A 16,112-nucleotide genomic window follows, 5' to 3' on the forward strand; every position below is an offset into this window, starting at 1 on the left:
CTTACTATCTACAACAGCTGAGCCAGTTTTGAAAAAGGAACATTTGTTAGCACGTTTTATCAAATGTTGTTGCCACCTTTGCACTGTTTTTTTAAAAAACTTCTACAGAATGACTGAGACAATTGTGATGAAATATTTATGGCTGTTTTTTAGGATATGGTCTGTAAAATGTTTGTCTAGGCTGGCTTCCCAATCAACAGTGTGTCTTCCATATCAGCCTCATGGGAAACCTATTTTGAATTTATTCTCTTGAACGGCAGTGCCAGTTTTGGTCAAAATTATTAGGACTTTTTTATACGACATGCTCTCTATACCAGTGGTTCCAATGGCCAGGCTGCAAGGACATTCTGGAAGGTCACGAGGATTTTTTTTTTATGAGGGTGGCAAAACTTATAAAATGTGGAAACATTGTCATGAGGCTCAGAAAAAGTTTGTATAGTGTCATGGCTAAAAAAAAGGATGGGAATAGCTCTGTATTAAATTGAATTTGTGGTGGTTTGGTAACAGACAGGTGAAAAACCTAATATTTGCTTCTTCTCTAAAATAGCTGTGCCAATTTTAATCAAGCTTGACTTTCACTGCAATCAGGTGGACAACTCACAATTGTTACTTTTCTTAGATAGGAATGCTTATTGTTTCAGTTTAAACATGTCTGATACCACCAATTTCTACAAAATAACTGAAAATTATCTTGTGTTTGGATTGTAGACTTTTTGGTCTCAGATCTAAGGCAGACCGGTATGAACTGCAAACAGACAGATGAACTTTTGCAAAAAGTAGGATAAGATAGGCATTTAGAATAAACTGCTCTCGATACAAAAATAATGGGTCCGTTAAGCAAAAAAAAAATTGAAAAAAAGAACTCCAATTTTTATCCTTCTGCTCATGCATGAGCCAAATGGCCAATGAAAAGCAATGTTTCTAACACAACTAAGCAAGAAGTTATTGGAAAATCACCTGGAAGTTTATGAATTAGGATGTATTCAGAAATAGCTTTCAAAATGTGTTTCCTACTCAAATTTAAGGTGAAAATGACAAAAACCTCCAGGGGTTAATGTGTTAAATATGATAACTTCATACTTCACAATCTCTCTCTCTCTGTCTCCAAGACAAGAGTCAGAAATATAGAATTCTTATTCTAATTTTATTAAAGTCAGTTGCATATCTGTTGAAGTTTCAGATTTTTTTGAGATTCTGCCAGGGCATGCGAGTGCAGGAATCATGCAAAATTTATATGAATTATGAATTCGCTAACTTGGGAGAACATTGTTGCCCAGGAACTCCAACAAATTAGTTCAAGGTTTGCATACTGTGCTGTATAAAATTGTATTAATCTGTTAACACTTAAAGCACCCATTGTGACACAAGTCACACCATTAGAAATCTTGTTGTGCTGCCTTTTTTAAGGTCGGCAACTTTTTACTTGTCTGGATTCGTTGCCTTGACATGATTTGTGAATCTGACTAAATTTGATTGGCATGTAGGGTCCTGAAACAAGCATTCTGTTGGTAGTTTGAAATTTACATCAAGGAAGTTTTACAGGTGCTTGTTAAAATATGGGCTACCTCGAAAACATAAAATGGCTGATTCCATCATGGTTCATCTTCAGATGGTGATTTCATTTGGCAGATAATGACTGATGATGGTGATGATGATTTTTAATGTTTTGAAGTATACTAGATTATTGGAGATGGGAAAGTGTTCATTGAAATACCAGTGAGTAAATTTTCACCTGAAAAGGATGCTGAATATGAGTCAGAAGTACATTTTGCTGAAGGACAAAAATGGGCAACATGCCACCTAACCACCTTGTTCAGCAGTATTTCAAAATCAAATTTAGAAAAAGCAGAATGCCAAGTCTAATTAAAATACAGGCAATTTCAAACTAGAATACAATTTTAATTTATTTTCTGAAACAATTTAGCTTAGCAGGATGTTGTGCTACAGACATTTAAAGGTTAAGATAAATTGAATAAATAAGAATCTGAAATGAAATTAAAAATTAAGGATATTTATTTGATCAAAAAACCTCTATCTGCACAAGCAGACTATGTCATAGATAGACTTGAAACACTGATACAGCATTATGGAACGCATAAGAAATCTGACATGGTAGTCAGCAAAGCACTGATTCAAGAAAGTGTAGCTTTGTCAGAGTTTATGTTAGTAAAAAATCTTATTTTGAAGCAGAGACATCTAAGGAACAGTTTTCATTACTGCAGATTCTAAACTTTCAATTTCAAATGTTCATTGACATTGTTTTCATTACTGCTAATTCTAAACTTTAAATTTGACATGTTTATTGAAACTGCTTTTATGATTGCCAATTCTGAACTTTCAATTTCAAATGTTCATTGAAACTGTTTTCAGTACTGCTTGACAGATAAGCCAGAGCTACGACCTTTTGACCCCATTAAAACGGCTGAGCAGAAGTATCCAATCACTGAAATGCAGCCTGTCTACTATGTGGCAGAGACTTTTGAAACGGCACAAGCAAAAATGCGGTAAATATATTTCTTTATCAGATGACATCACTGAATAACATTGTTGTAATCAGTATTGTATTTTCTATACCACATACGGTTGCTTACAAGCTGGATCCAGTTGTAAACTGCATAGACCCAGATCTTGTGTTGCATGTTGCGCCAGCATATCTGCATCTATGCTGTTTGTTAGGACTAATCAATGACTTCTGACTTTGATTAATGTAGATTAACTTTAGAAGGCTTGCTGAAGTTTACCTTAATGTTGATAACCTTGAATAAGTTTGATTTCTAATGTTCCACAGGTTCATTTAGATCTGTGGACCCTGACTGCCTTTTGTGGTATTGTTGGTTTCTGCAATATAATTTTACCTTGGATTGTTAGAGGTTAACCAAATTTGACTTCAAGATTTTTTATATGAAGCCTTGTATTAGTTTAAGTTTGAACATTCCAACACATCATTCACAGAGTTATAGCATCTGATTGCCTTTTCTACTAGTTTAGTTTACACAGCATTCCATTACATCTTTTACATGGTTATAATCCCTGATTGCCTGTTCTTCTAGCTTGGTTTACACAGCATAACTTTACTGAAATTTGGATTTTAAGATTTTAACCAGATTTTGCATGCAGCATTATATTACTGAAACTTTAAATAAGTACTTTCCAACATACCATTATGGCATTGTTTGCAGGAGTTCTGTCACCTGATTTGCCCTTCCTCTTAAATTTGGTTTTCTGTGTATACCGTATTTACCGTATATATTGGGATATGATAAAATAATAAAAATTTTCCCTGTTCCAGAACTTCTGGTGAAACTTTTTTCACCTAGGCAGATGTTTCAAGACTTAAAAAAAGGAAATAAATTTGTATTAAATGTGTGCCCCCCCCCCCTCCAGCAACTGCACACTGTAATAAAATGCTAATGATAATAAAAAGAAAGAACTAACCTTGTATTGTTATCATTTATTCCTCTTTTTACATCATGAGCAATAAAGAATAAAATAGATCCATGAACTCCGTGTACATAGTGTAGGCTTCCATACTAAAGCGTGTATTGCTTATGTCCGATAACACATGACAATTGTTCATTGACACAGACATTGAGAAACAAATTGTGTTTGATTGTGCTCAAATTGTGTTTGATTGTGCTAAAAGGTTTGAATATGTTATTCGACTGAAAACTGGATGCTGTTGTTGTAGGGTTTAATGCCATTTTTCAGCTCAAGATAGGCTTTACATGGTGGCCAGTATAAATGCTGGAGGAAGAACATGGAAAACTCTGGAAAGAATCACTCACCCATGAAAAGCTTCTGGAAAGCTTTCTCACATACACACATTGGCCGAATCCGAGACTTGAACCCACGCTGACAGGTGAGATGGCAGTGATCTGTAACGATGAGCACTTTAGACCACTTGGCCATTCGGGGCACCAAACTGGATGCAACAAAATCGCAAACAAGTGGGAAGTAATCAACTGATATCTCGAAGACAACTGCCGTTCATGCATGACATGGTGTTAGATACAAAATAAACAAGATCAAATTATATCCAGGTCAACTATATGACAGTATCTCACAAATAAAAAACATTATTTGAAAATACATTCAGTTGAGTGCATGTGACAAATTTTTTGCTAGCACAGGTTACAAAAGTATCATTAAAGCAAGTTATTATTTTGTATACTATTTACCAACAGACATCAATGCCCATTTCTATTAATTATGACTACAGATGCCAAGCACATAGAAGCTGGATGGTGAATAAACACAACTGGCAGCAAGCAGTAAACTGATTCTTTGAACTTACCGACAGGACATCAAAGACAAAGGTTATTTTTATTACAAAGCAAGCTGGCCTCGGAAGCCATCTTTAGATCCTTTGAAGCCGGTTTCTCTTTCTAAAAGGATATCAATACAAAGTTATTTTATTGCAAAGCAAGCCGACCTTGGAAACTGACATTGGGTTCTTTTAAGTGTGCCATTTTTAAAATTTTTTTTTTTTAGTATACAAAAACAGTTGAGATATGGAAGCTAACTTTGGTTCCTTCTCACTGGTATTCACGGAATTTTGAAAATAAATTGAACCAATGGAACAAATTTTGATGCTACACAATATAGTGCTTTGTGTACGGACATCAATGACCCCACATGGCCCGGAAGATTTGGAGAAAATTAAATCATTTGATGAATACATGAAGGCTAGAAGAGAAGCAGATGATTTTGCAAATGAGAGGGAAATAATCAACTTCAGTTGATCAATCAAACATTTATGAATCTTATTGTGTATGTAACATAAACTAACTTAAATTAACAGACTCCTTCATAAATGTGATCAAAGATAGCAAGACAGCCAAGTAAAATGAATACCTCGTAAAATAAAGAGCTTGGTATCACAGATACGGACCATTGTGAGCAAGCAATTTTCAGAGAATTCCTGAACTGGCACTTAGAGATATCCTCAAGGATAATAAGAAGTTTCACTATTACTTCCAATGAAATCACGACATCAATATGTTACTAATTGAACAATACAAAAATGAGTTTCAACATAGATGACTGTCTCACGAAATAAATGTCACTAGTTATTGAAAAAAAGAAATCTTGTCTGGTGGTGTATCAACAGTTATTCTAGTTCCTAGCTGCTTTGACTCCCGACTTGTAGTATACAATTTATTACCACTCCAGGAACTAGACTAATCAACAAAACAAAAAGCAGTGACAAAATACACAGATGTTTTTGCATACATGTGGTGGTTGTTGAAACCAGTTGAAACGATCTTTCACATGTTGGACATCTTGAAAAAAAATGTTATTTATACAGAATAACGAACAACTTCATTAGAAAAAGCATGTTATTAACAATTATTATCAGTGTGATTGTAAAACGAGGATTCAGTCATTAAACATCCCAGTTCGCTCCCCCTCCCCCTCTTCAAGGTTTTCTCAATGTATAAGTAGATTTTTTTCAATTTTTGGAGGTCCCTCTGTAACTCATGCCCTTGCTTATAGTGTGGTCTATGTTTGTAGACCCCGTTGTGTGCAAATTATCGAGGGAGAGGTGTACAAAGATGGCCAAGATATGGAAGCTAATTTTTCACTGGTACATTTTCATGGGAATTTTTAAAATAAATTGAAACAATGGAACAATTTTTAAAGTGACACAATATAGTCCTTCTTGCACAGACATCAATGACCCAGTGTGGCCCAGAAGATTTGGAGAAAATAAAATCATTTGATGAATTCACAAAGGCCAGAAGAGAAGCAGATGATTTCGTTATGATCATTAACATGGATGAAATTCTAGTGTACTTTGATCTCATTCTTGGATGGACTGATGATAAGATAGGTGTCAAAAAATGTGAGAATTGGCATGACTGGTGCAAATTTGAAAAAGTCAGACTTGGTCCTTGCAGTTTCCGCTTCAGGTAATGTGTTGCCTCTAACGATAATTTTTCACTGTATGAGAAAGCTAAAAAAAATAATAACTAATTCATGTACCAAAAGAATGGATTGTATGTGTGCAGGAGAAGGGTTGTGTTGATGAGATAATGCTGCAGTGGAATAAAAGTTTTATCTCAGGTACACAGTATTTCAGTTGGAGTGCATTTTCCGACATGTAATTTTCGAATGATTTAAAAGGTGTCTCTCAACTTAAGACTTGAAAAGACTATTTTTCCAGAACATACAGTGCACACAAAAGTCACTTTTAAAATTAATTTATAGTGTCCCAACAAATACGGTGAGCCAATATATATGGTAAATACACTAACTGTAATAAAGGCTATTGAATTTCTATAACATTTTGATTGAGTAGCATGGTCCCTGATTTCCATATTTCTGTGAAATAATGTAGAGTAGCATGGTACCTGATTTCAAGCTTTCTGTGTAGTAATGTAGAGTAGCATGGTACCTGATTTCCAGCTTTCTGTGTAGTAATGTAAAGTAGCATGGTACCTTATTTCCAGCTTTCTGTGTAGTAATGTAGAGTAGCATGGTACCTGATTTCCTGCTTTCTGTGTAGTAATGTTGAGCAACATGGTACCTGATTTCCTGCTTTTTGTGTAGCAATGTAGAGTAGCATGGTACCTGATTTCCAACTTTCTGTGCAATAATGTAGAGTAGCATGGTACCTGATATCCAGTTTTCTGTGTAGTAATGTAGAGTAGCATGATACCTGATTTCCAGCTTTCTGTGTAGTAATGTAGAGTAGCATGGTACCTGATTTCCAGCTTTCTGTGTAGTAATGTAGAGTAGCATGGTACCTGATTTCCAGCTGTTTGTGTAGTAATATTCAGCACTACAGCTGACTCTGGGTTTTGAGGTCTTAAGTTAAAATCCAACCTTGGTCATTCCGGTTGTAACTATAAACAAATTAGGCACATAATCTTGCTTGTTCTGGTCAAATTACCTTCAAACAGCATCGTCTTAGGGAAGGGTTGTTAAGCTGTGGTTGATCGACATCCTATTCACTGGTAGCAATATGTCATTCTATTCACTGGTAGTTATGTTTGATTTAATATGCATACCTTATTCTATTAAATTTATGTCTGGAGATTCTTCATTTAATTTATTGGAGTGCCTTCAGCTGGTAAGTGTAATGATCAGCACAACACCACCCATGAAATTACATTCAGAGTGAATGGAAAGTTTTGGTATTTACAACCTGCAGTCACATTGTGTAGGAGAGTAATGAAAGGTAACATTATTAAAAGAAACCACCATTCCACCAGAGGAAAAGTCGATTTTTCATCTGTATCAACTGTGTGCCATTTGCTGGGCTTGAACCTAGAGGGAAATATTATATGTGGCTTAACACACTGCTCATGCTTTAGTGACTCAAAGACTCTGCACCTGTAACCACTTGACCACAGATGCAAATTAACAAGTGCACCCTTCCATTGTTTGGTCGAACATCTCACAAAAATTCCATACTTAGTTAAAGTATGTAGGTACTAAAAGACCCTATGGGAAGGAAACGGCTGCTTTAACCTGCTTAGAGTACTATAATTTTCTTGGAACTTACCACAACAAATCCTTGATGTCTCCTATATCTTTGCTTTGGAAATGAATAAGATCTGTTAACATGAGTTCTAGAAGGCTTGATTTGACTGCAATAATTTTTTACAATATGTTATTTTTATTATATCTTTCAGTGCATACGCAGCCACCATTCCTCGTCCATTTTCAGTTCGTTACAATGCCTACACTGAGAGTGTGGAGGTTATTACCAAAAAGGACCAAGTCATCAACTTGACAAAGGCAATCAAAGGTTAGTGCAGTATTTTCTGGTGTATAACTCACTCGGCCCCAGCAATGTTATCAGTATCACTGCTGCTATGCCCCAGCAGCACTAAGCTGTGTCTAGCTGCTTGTGCCCCAGCAGCACTAAGCTGTGTCTAGCTGCTTGTGCCCCAGAGAGTTTTTACCTGTTTGGAAAATTCTGTAAACATCATGCACATGCATTCACTCTTACCTTAATTTCTCTTCTTATATCCAATACAAATCCATGAAATTGTCACCAATTATTCCAGATGAATTTGTCTGTGCTGTGATGTATTTTATTACCTATTTGTCCAAGTCTTTCGCAACTTGTTAATACACTATTTACAAAATTATGTGCAACATTTTTAGAAATATGTCACCAGCCCTTAAATTTCATTGAAATAAACCAGGAAAATTTAATCTGTGATATGGTTTGAAACATTTTGCACATAAATTTACTTGGCATTGTTCACATCCAGTTGTTGGTTCAGATCAAACTTTGTTCAGTTAACACATTTTGCAGGTGTTTTTCTTTGGCATGACCATAGGCCAGTATTGACCTTGCTGAATCGGGGGTTAAACTTCTACTTCTCTTTTCCTTTTACCTGCATATCCTTCAAGTAGTTGATATGCAAGATTCATTCTAAACTCCAACTGGGTTCTAGCTCTTTCCCTGTTGTTTTTGGTGACGATATTATGGTTCCACGGTTTTCTCATCAGCAAATATGAATTTACTATTTAAATGTCACAAAGTAAAATAAACATATTTCCACCATTTCAAGGACTTTCTACCGGTGCTGTAAGTTGCTCGCATTTGATCCGCACGGTCTACTCCATTCATGTACATGTTTTACAGTTTGACTGGGAGTGGACATGGAATATCCTTGATGGAACCATCTTTCTGCTTCCAGCTAACAGATGTGGCCTCACTGTCACAGTTGGTACACATTATAGTGATATTCTTCTTGTCATGCCAAAGTGTAACTCTCATGTCTCCTTTCTGTTTAATTATGCTTTGGCCCTGCTCCTTCAGCTTTACTTTTTGTAATCCTGCTGGAAGACCCTTTAAATTTGATTGAACAGTTTGCAGCCATACGTACCTTTTTGTCGAAGCTGAAGAATTAGGTCTGGAGATGTAAAAAAAACCACTGTCAGTATAGACATGGTGTCCAAGACAAAGCAAAGGTTCCATCAAATCAAGAACAACCCTTTATAAAAGATTCAATTCTGGATTGTTGCCAGTCCTTCCAGTATAAACCTGAAAGTCCCCAACATATTCATTATGAGGATCCGCTTGAACTTTGATGCCGCTCTTGGTTAGTTTTAAAGGCACATACTGCTTCAAGCCCAGTCATCCTGAAAATCCAATCATTGTTTCGTCAGTGGACACCTCACGATGTGGGTTGTAGTCTCCAGTGCATGTGTAGTGAATATGCTCCAATATTGGTCAAGTGTGGGCTAGTATGTCGTGTCCAGGCATTCTTTGAGGTGGGTTGTTGCTGGTGTCAGTCACATGAAAATATTTCTGTAGATTTTCGAATCTTGCACGTCTAAATTTCAGTTCAGTGAAGGAAGGATGTAAAAGTTTGTTCTTATACTAATACATATCTTGGGCTGGTGCTGTAAGGACTCCCATAACAACATGAACCCCAGTCAGAGCTTTTATCTCGTCTGGTATTGTTGGATATGTTTTGTTTGGTGATACCAAGATGCATTTTTGGGTATATGCATTGGTTTTGTCTGCAATGTCAGAGTAGAGTTCCTCTGGAAATTACAAATGAAAAAATTCCATTTCTCTTTTTTCCTTGTCCATGTTTGTTGTAGGTCTGTGATTTGGTCCACTTAAATCATCAGTTTGGACAGGCCATAGATAATTGCTCTAATCTGTTAGACCTGCGAGAACTCTATCATCATCGCTATCAGCATCCTCTTCTTCTGACGATCTATGTCCAAATCTAAATCTCACAAAATATCCAACTGCCGAACATATCTTTCCTCTGCTTGCTCAATATTTTCTAGATCAAACCTGATAAACTCCTCATTTTCACTCTCATAGTCATCAAAAATCGCTCTTATGTCCGCCATCATTTATGATTTTTCATGAACAGAACACGTGTAGTGAAACTGCTCTCAATTAGTAACCCTTGGTTTCTGAACAATTCAAATTTGCAAAAAAGAAAGTAAAATCATTTCTGATTGGTTTAATATTGGTCTGATTCATGGAGAAATAAAACATTTATAACCAATCATAGACATTGTATGTAACACATGTTCACCATGACTGGAGACGGGATCGGCCACTGAATGCAGTAAACAAACCACGACTACAGGCAGGATTGGCCATTGAATGCAGAAACTGGATCACATGTACAGACGGGATCGGGACCGAATGAGATAAAGGATACTTGGCTACGACCATTGTAGACCCATTTGTGCTGGTGCAGTACATTATAATGATGGATCTAGGTCTATATTGTTTTGTTCTACTTATGATTTTTCCAGCAAACAGCATCTTATACTTGGGTAGATTGGCCTTGTATTCTGAAAATATTTTGAACAAGAAAATCCCCAAAGTCTGATAAGATACCTGGGTTACATCTGTATGTTGGAAGTTTAAGACTTATAGAGATATGCAGCTTATGAAAAGTCTTGTATAATACATGGGGTGCATTTACAGTCTTATAGTGAGACCCAAGATAAGAAAACTCTGATAGGATACTTAGGCTATGTGATACCTATGGTATATTTAAAGCCTTGTAGAGAGACCCAGCATAAAAATATGATTTGGTTCCTAGCATGGAAATTCAGAAGTCTTGTAGTGAGACTCAACTTTTGACAAATATGATATGATACCCAGAATGCATCTATGTAATGGAAATCTGTCGGTCTTGCTTAGAGACTCAGCCTAAGAACAGTCTAAATGTGTTGTGATTCTAGATTTATTTTAATTCAGCCTTTTACATTATATATATGTGCTCTTGGATGCCTTTACTTCATTCAGTGGAAGCATTTTTTAACACATCAGTAAAGATGTCAACATTTTCGGAAAAGACACAGTCTGATAATAAAAAGGGTAATCTTACATTTATTTTTGCTGCTTACCTGGATCTGCAGCTAGTTAAAATTCTTGTCACAAATTGGCTAAATCCATGTGGATTAGTACGAGAATACAGACACAAAACAATGTGATAAATTATTTATGCACAGAATTCACTTTTACTAGTCTATATCACATGTTTAACTTTTATTGAAAGGTCATAAAGTTAAGTCCACAAATCCCAAATGATGTATTACAGCACTGTTAAATTCCTTTCAAATTTTTTAAAACACTATTGATTTGTACTTTTCCTGATGCAACTGTATATGACCCAATACCAAGAAAACAGATGGGTTTCTTCAAATTTGAACTTTACCTCACAGATTCATTTTATTGACAAGCTAGTTAGTTAGTGGACCAGTCTATACTTTATGGTGCAAGTTGTGGATCTTCTATGACAAAAAATGTTAGAGCATATAGATCTTTTCAAACTTCAAAACATGTCAGCTCAGTAGAGGGACAAATCAACACTGCTTACAAACTTTAGAAGAATATGAGAGCACAAGATCATGCTCATTGTAAAATGCCAGTTCACAATCATTTGGTGAAAGTTACATATGTAGACTAGTTAAAGTTAGCGCTGAATATAAATAATTTTTCAGTATATTATTTTGTGTTTGTATTCTGGTTCTAATCTCTATATATTTTGCCCTTAGTGACAAGAATTTTGACCAGCTGCAGAATCAGGTTAGTAGCAAAAATAAATATATCTTTTTCAGTCATGCAGTAATTCTGGCATTTAATATAATGATTACACTTTTTGCGCCCAAATCAAGTTTTGTTCCACTTATGATAATACTGTACTTGTGCTGGGGGGGGGGGGGGGCATTTATAACAGTGGAATGGTTTGCGTCCTTGAAAATTAAATGTATCAGCTTGCCAGAAGATCAGATGTTTCTTTGGTGGATGCTTTTAAGTTTACAGAGTCCACTTTGTGTTTTTCTATTGAAGACCATGAAGATTAGGCAGAAAAGTTTCTGCTTGAGGCAGAAGGAGAATTGATGCAAATAGATTGAGAAATTGAAGAGTTCTTGAATTGGGTTGATAATAACAGTGAGATCTACCTTGATGAACAAAATGTCAAAACCTTAGAAAATGCTGCTCATATGAGTTCTTTTGTCGCGAAGTCTTCAACTCAACAGTCTTCTGGTAAAAAGCTATTCCAGTCTTATATGAGCACTTTCAAATCTCAAACTGGCACAATGTTTAAAAATCAAGTTTCTGATAAGATTGATTGGAAATCCTTATCTCTTCATATGTGCACCTATTACAAGAAGAAAGGGCATGTTACTTCTGATTACAACAGATTGAAAAATAAGCAACAAAATCAAGACAGACCTGTTCCAAATGCTCTTATTTCTAAGAGGTCAGGGTTATAGTCATGTATTAAAAACAATAGATTTGTTGGGTCAAACAAACCCCAGTCTGATTTTATTATGAACCATTCATGTTGAAGGGTTCTATATCATTCATGGGTGATTCAGCCAATCCTATCCTTATTAAAAATTTGAAGTTACACAGAAGCTTCTAAGTCTTTTATTATCAGGCACTGTGTTTTTTATGAGAAGTCTTTTTTTAATGAAAGTGTTCTTATTCTGGGAGGAGAGTTCAGCTTTGTTAATGTTCCTCTCCATTGTGTCAGTTTGTCAGTAGACTTAGTCTCATGACCCCTGACGGTCAGAACAGTGCCATATTTACCTATTGAGGATATTCATTTAATAGTAGGCAGTGACCTAGCTGGAGATAGGGTTGCGGTTAATCCACTTGTAACTGACACACCTTGTTTGGATCAGAAAGTGGATCCTATTGAAAATGAAATCATTGATTTATACCCAGCTTGCTCAGTTACCAGAGCAATGATGAAGAAAGCACATGAGAATGATTTTGATCAGGAAGTTATTCCTTTAGCTTACACATTTATTGGTCAGGATTTTGATGAGGTTATTTTTGCTCCTGATGTGGAGAAAGCCCTCGGACACCATCGGAAATAAGGCAAAAAGAATGCACCCAAACACCATCAGAAATAAGGCAAAAAGAATGCCCCAGAATACCATCAGAAATAAGGCAAAATAATTCTCACAAACACCATTGGAAGAAAAGGCAAAACGAATCCTACAAACACCATTGCAAATAGAGCAAAAAGAATGCCCACAAACACCATTCGAAATAAAGCAGTGTGAATGCCCCCAAGCACCATTGTAAATAGGGCAATAAGAATGTCCCCAAACACTATTTGAAATAAGGCAAAAAGAATGCCCCCAAACACTGTTGGAAACACAAAAAGAATGACCCCTTTTCAAACCACCGTCAGAAATAAGGCAAAAAGAATGCCCCCAAATGCCAATTAAAACAAGGCAAAAGAATGCCCCAAAATGCAATGGAAATAAGGCACAAAGAATGCCTCCAAATACATTTGGAAATAAGGCAAAAAGAATGCACCAAACACCATCAGAAATAAGGCAAAAAGGATGCCCCCAAATACCATTCAAAATAAGGCAACAAGGATGCCCCCCAAACACCATCAGAAAGAAGGCAAAAGGAATGTCTCACTAATACCATTAGAAATAATGCATCAAGAATGCTGCTATCAGAAATATGGCAAAAAGAATACAGTCATCCATACAAATGGCATTCAAGATTTGCATGTCAATTTTTTTGAAAGAAAATGGGGAAAATAATGACATTTTTGTGATAGTTTGAAGTAGACTTTGTAGGTCTGTATAGCAATGGACATAACATGAGTGATGGTCATAATTAGTGGAGGTCCATATTGCAATAGACATAAAATGAGTGAAGGTCATAATGAGTGATGGTCCATATTTTAATAGATGTATAATAAGTAAATGTCTGTACTGCAATAGACATATTATGAGTGAAGGTCCTTATTGTAATAGACATATAACACTGGACAACAAATTTTTACAAAAGTCATGTTACTGAAATAAAATTAGTCAATTCTTATCAATTTTTATGTGCTGAACACGAATATGACAGTCAAATTGCAAAATTGGCTCTAGTTTTTTTGTAATCTGCAAGAAATTAATGTTTACATAACGAAATGCATTCCAATAGTAAAAGGTCAACTGTAATAGCCTACCTATAAAAAATCAAGTCATTGACTACATCTTAGATTTCTTCGCCTGTCTCTTGTACAGCTGTTCGGGAGCATCTCTGAGGAGTGTCCAGCAGTAGTCAGCCAGCATTGTAGTGGACCATTTTCCCTGGTATCTTTGTTCCATTGTTGCGATATCTTGATGAAAACGTTCGCCGTGTTCATCACTAACAATACCACAGTTGCTAGGAAAGAAATCCAAATGGGAATGAAGGAAGTGAATCTTTACAGACATATTGCAGCCAAGTTTCTTATACTTCATCAACATGTCTTCTACTAGTTCCTTATAGTTTTCTGCCCTAACATTTCCGAGGAAGTTTGTAGAAACTAGGCGAAAAGCATTCCATGCTTGTTTCGCGTCACCTTCCAGCAAGTTGTTGAACCGGTCATCTTTGAAAAGCTCTCGAATCTGAGGACCCACAAAAACTCCCTCTTTAATCTTTGCTTCGCTGAGTCGAGGGAATTTTTCATGCAGGTATCGGAATGCTGGCAAAGTCCGGTCAATGGCTTTCACGAAGTTCTTCATCAAACCTAGTTTGATGTGAAGGGGTGGTAGCAAGATTTTCTGAGCCTCAACCAGAGCTGGGTGTTGGATATTCTTCTCTCCAATGGCTACATTCTGCCTGTGAGTCCATTCCTTCCTCATGTAGTGCATTTCCCTTGCTCGGCTATCCCACTCGCATAAGAAACACATGTATTTTGTATATCCTTGCTGCAGTCCCATTAAAAGGGCAACTACCTTCAAATCACCACAGAGGTGCCAGCTGTACTTGTTATACTCAATGGAATTCAGTAGCTGCCTTAAGTTATCGTATGTCTCTTTCATGTGGACAGCATACGCTACTGGAATAGATGGAAGAATGTTTCCATTGTGCAAAAGCACAGCCTTGAGACTCAGTTTCGAAGAGTCCACAAATAGTCTCCATTCTTGTGGGTCATGAGTGATTTTTAAAGCATTCATGAGGCCCTCAATATCGGAACAGAATATCAGATTACTTTCCTTTCTGAAGAAAGGCTCCAATTGCTGGTGGCGCTTTCGATATGCAGTAATTGTGACATCTTCTTCTAGAAGATTCCATTGTTGGAGTCTTGATCCTAGCAATTCTGCCTTGTTCTTTGATAAGTCCAAATCACGAATCAGGTCATTTAGTTCTTCCTGTGTTATTCTGTGTGGGGTTGATGATGCACCACAGTGAAAATCTGGATCACTGCATGCGGATGGACCAGGAGAAGAACAGGTCGACTCACCTTTGTCTTCGTCAGATGAATCAAGAGAATATTCTGCTGGAGGTTCTGGAATAGGAAGTCCCTCACCATGTGGAACTGGTCTCAATGCAGACGGAATGTTTGGGTAGACTATTCTCGACTTCTTTCGCTTCGTTATTCCGCCGGAAAGAGGAGGAACCAAGCAGAAGTAACAGTCATTTAGGTGGTTGCTTGGCTCTCTCCACACCATTGGGACTGCAAACGGCATTGATGACCTTTTGCAATTCAACCACTGTGAAAGCTGTGTTGTACATGTAGCACAGCATATATGCAGAGCCCAAGGCTTGTCTTGGTCACCAACCTTGCATCCGAAGTAAAGATGATATGCCTTCTTCACTTGAGAATTGATCCTTTTCTTCTGGTTGGCAAATGTCACTTCCCCACAAATATAGCAAAAATTGTCCGCGGTATTAACACACTTTCGAGGCATTACTGTTCTTTATTGTACGTAAATGGATAAAATAATAAGTTTTATGTAACAGTAGCTTGAACTGTCTCGCACAACGTCTAAAATATTTTAAATGCTGAACCTATCTGATTGGGCTTTATATAGTACACTGCTTACGTCAGCTTCAGCAGCCGCCTGGCATTAGTATAATAGGCCTACACATGTATAGTACACTGCTGACGTCAACTTACTTCAGCAGCCGCATGGCATTAGTATTGCATTGCATCAGAAAATGATGCAATCAACTGTGGATGATGTGAGCATGATGGTATTATGCAATGTTACATCATTATTCCGGATGTTGCTGCAGTCCTACTGGAGAAATTTACACAGTGAAACATAGAAAATGAGGTATATGAATATCTTCAAAACGAGAGCCAATACAAATTTTTCACGGTTATATTCGTGTTCGGCACACCAAAATACTACAGATTAGGGCC

General features: G+C 36.6%; 1 protein-coding gene across 3 annotated transcripts in view; it reads left to right on the plus strand.

The window, feature by feature from the left end:
- LOC149773653 (protein henna-like) overlaps positions 1–16,112 on the plus strand; it is a 95,139-nt gene that overhangs the window by 74,321 nt on the left and 4,706 nt on the right. For all 3 annotated transcript variants that reach the window (XM_089946263.1, XM_089946264.1, XM_089946265.1), the window contains 2 exons: positions 2,371–2,504; positions 7,641–7,756. In XM_089946263.1, coding sequence (XP_089802389.1) covers positions 2,371–2,504; positions 7,641–7,756 — 250 coding nt within the window. The remainder of the gene's footprint in view (positions 1–2,370; positions 2,505–7,640; positions 7,757–16,112) is intronic.

Source organism: Sinohyriopsis cumingii, unplaced genomic scaffold (assembly GCF_028554795.1).
Source record: "Sinohyriopsis cumingii isolate HCF-2022 unplaced genomic scaffold, ASM2855479v2 utg000622l, whole genome shotgun sequence".
Lineage (NCBI taxonomy): Eukaryota > Metazoa > Mollusca > Bivalvia > Unionida > Unionidae > Sinohyriopsis > Sinohyriopsis cumingii.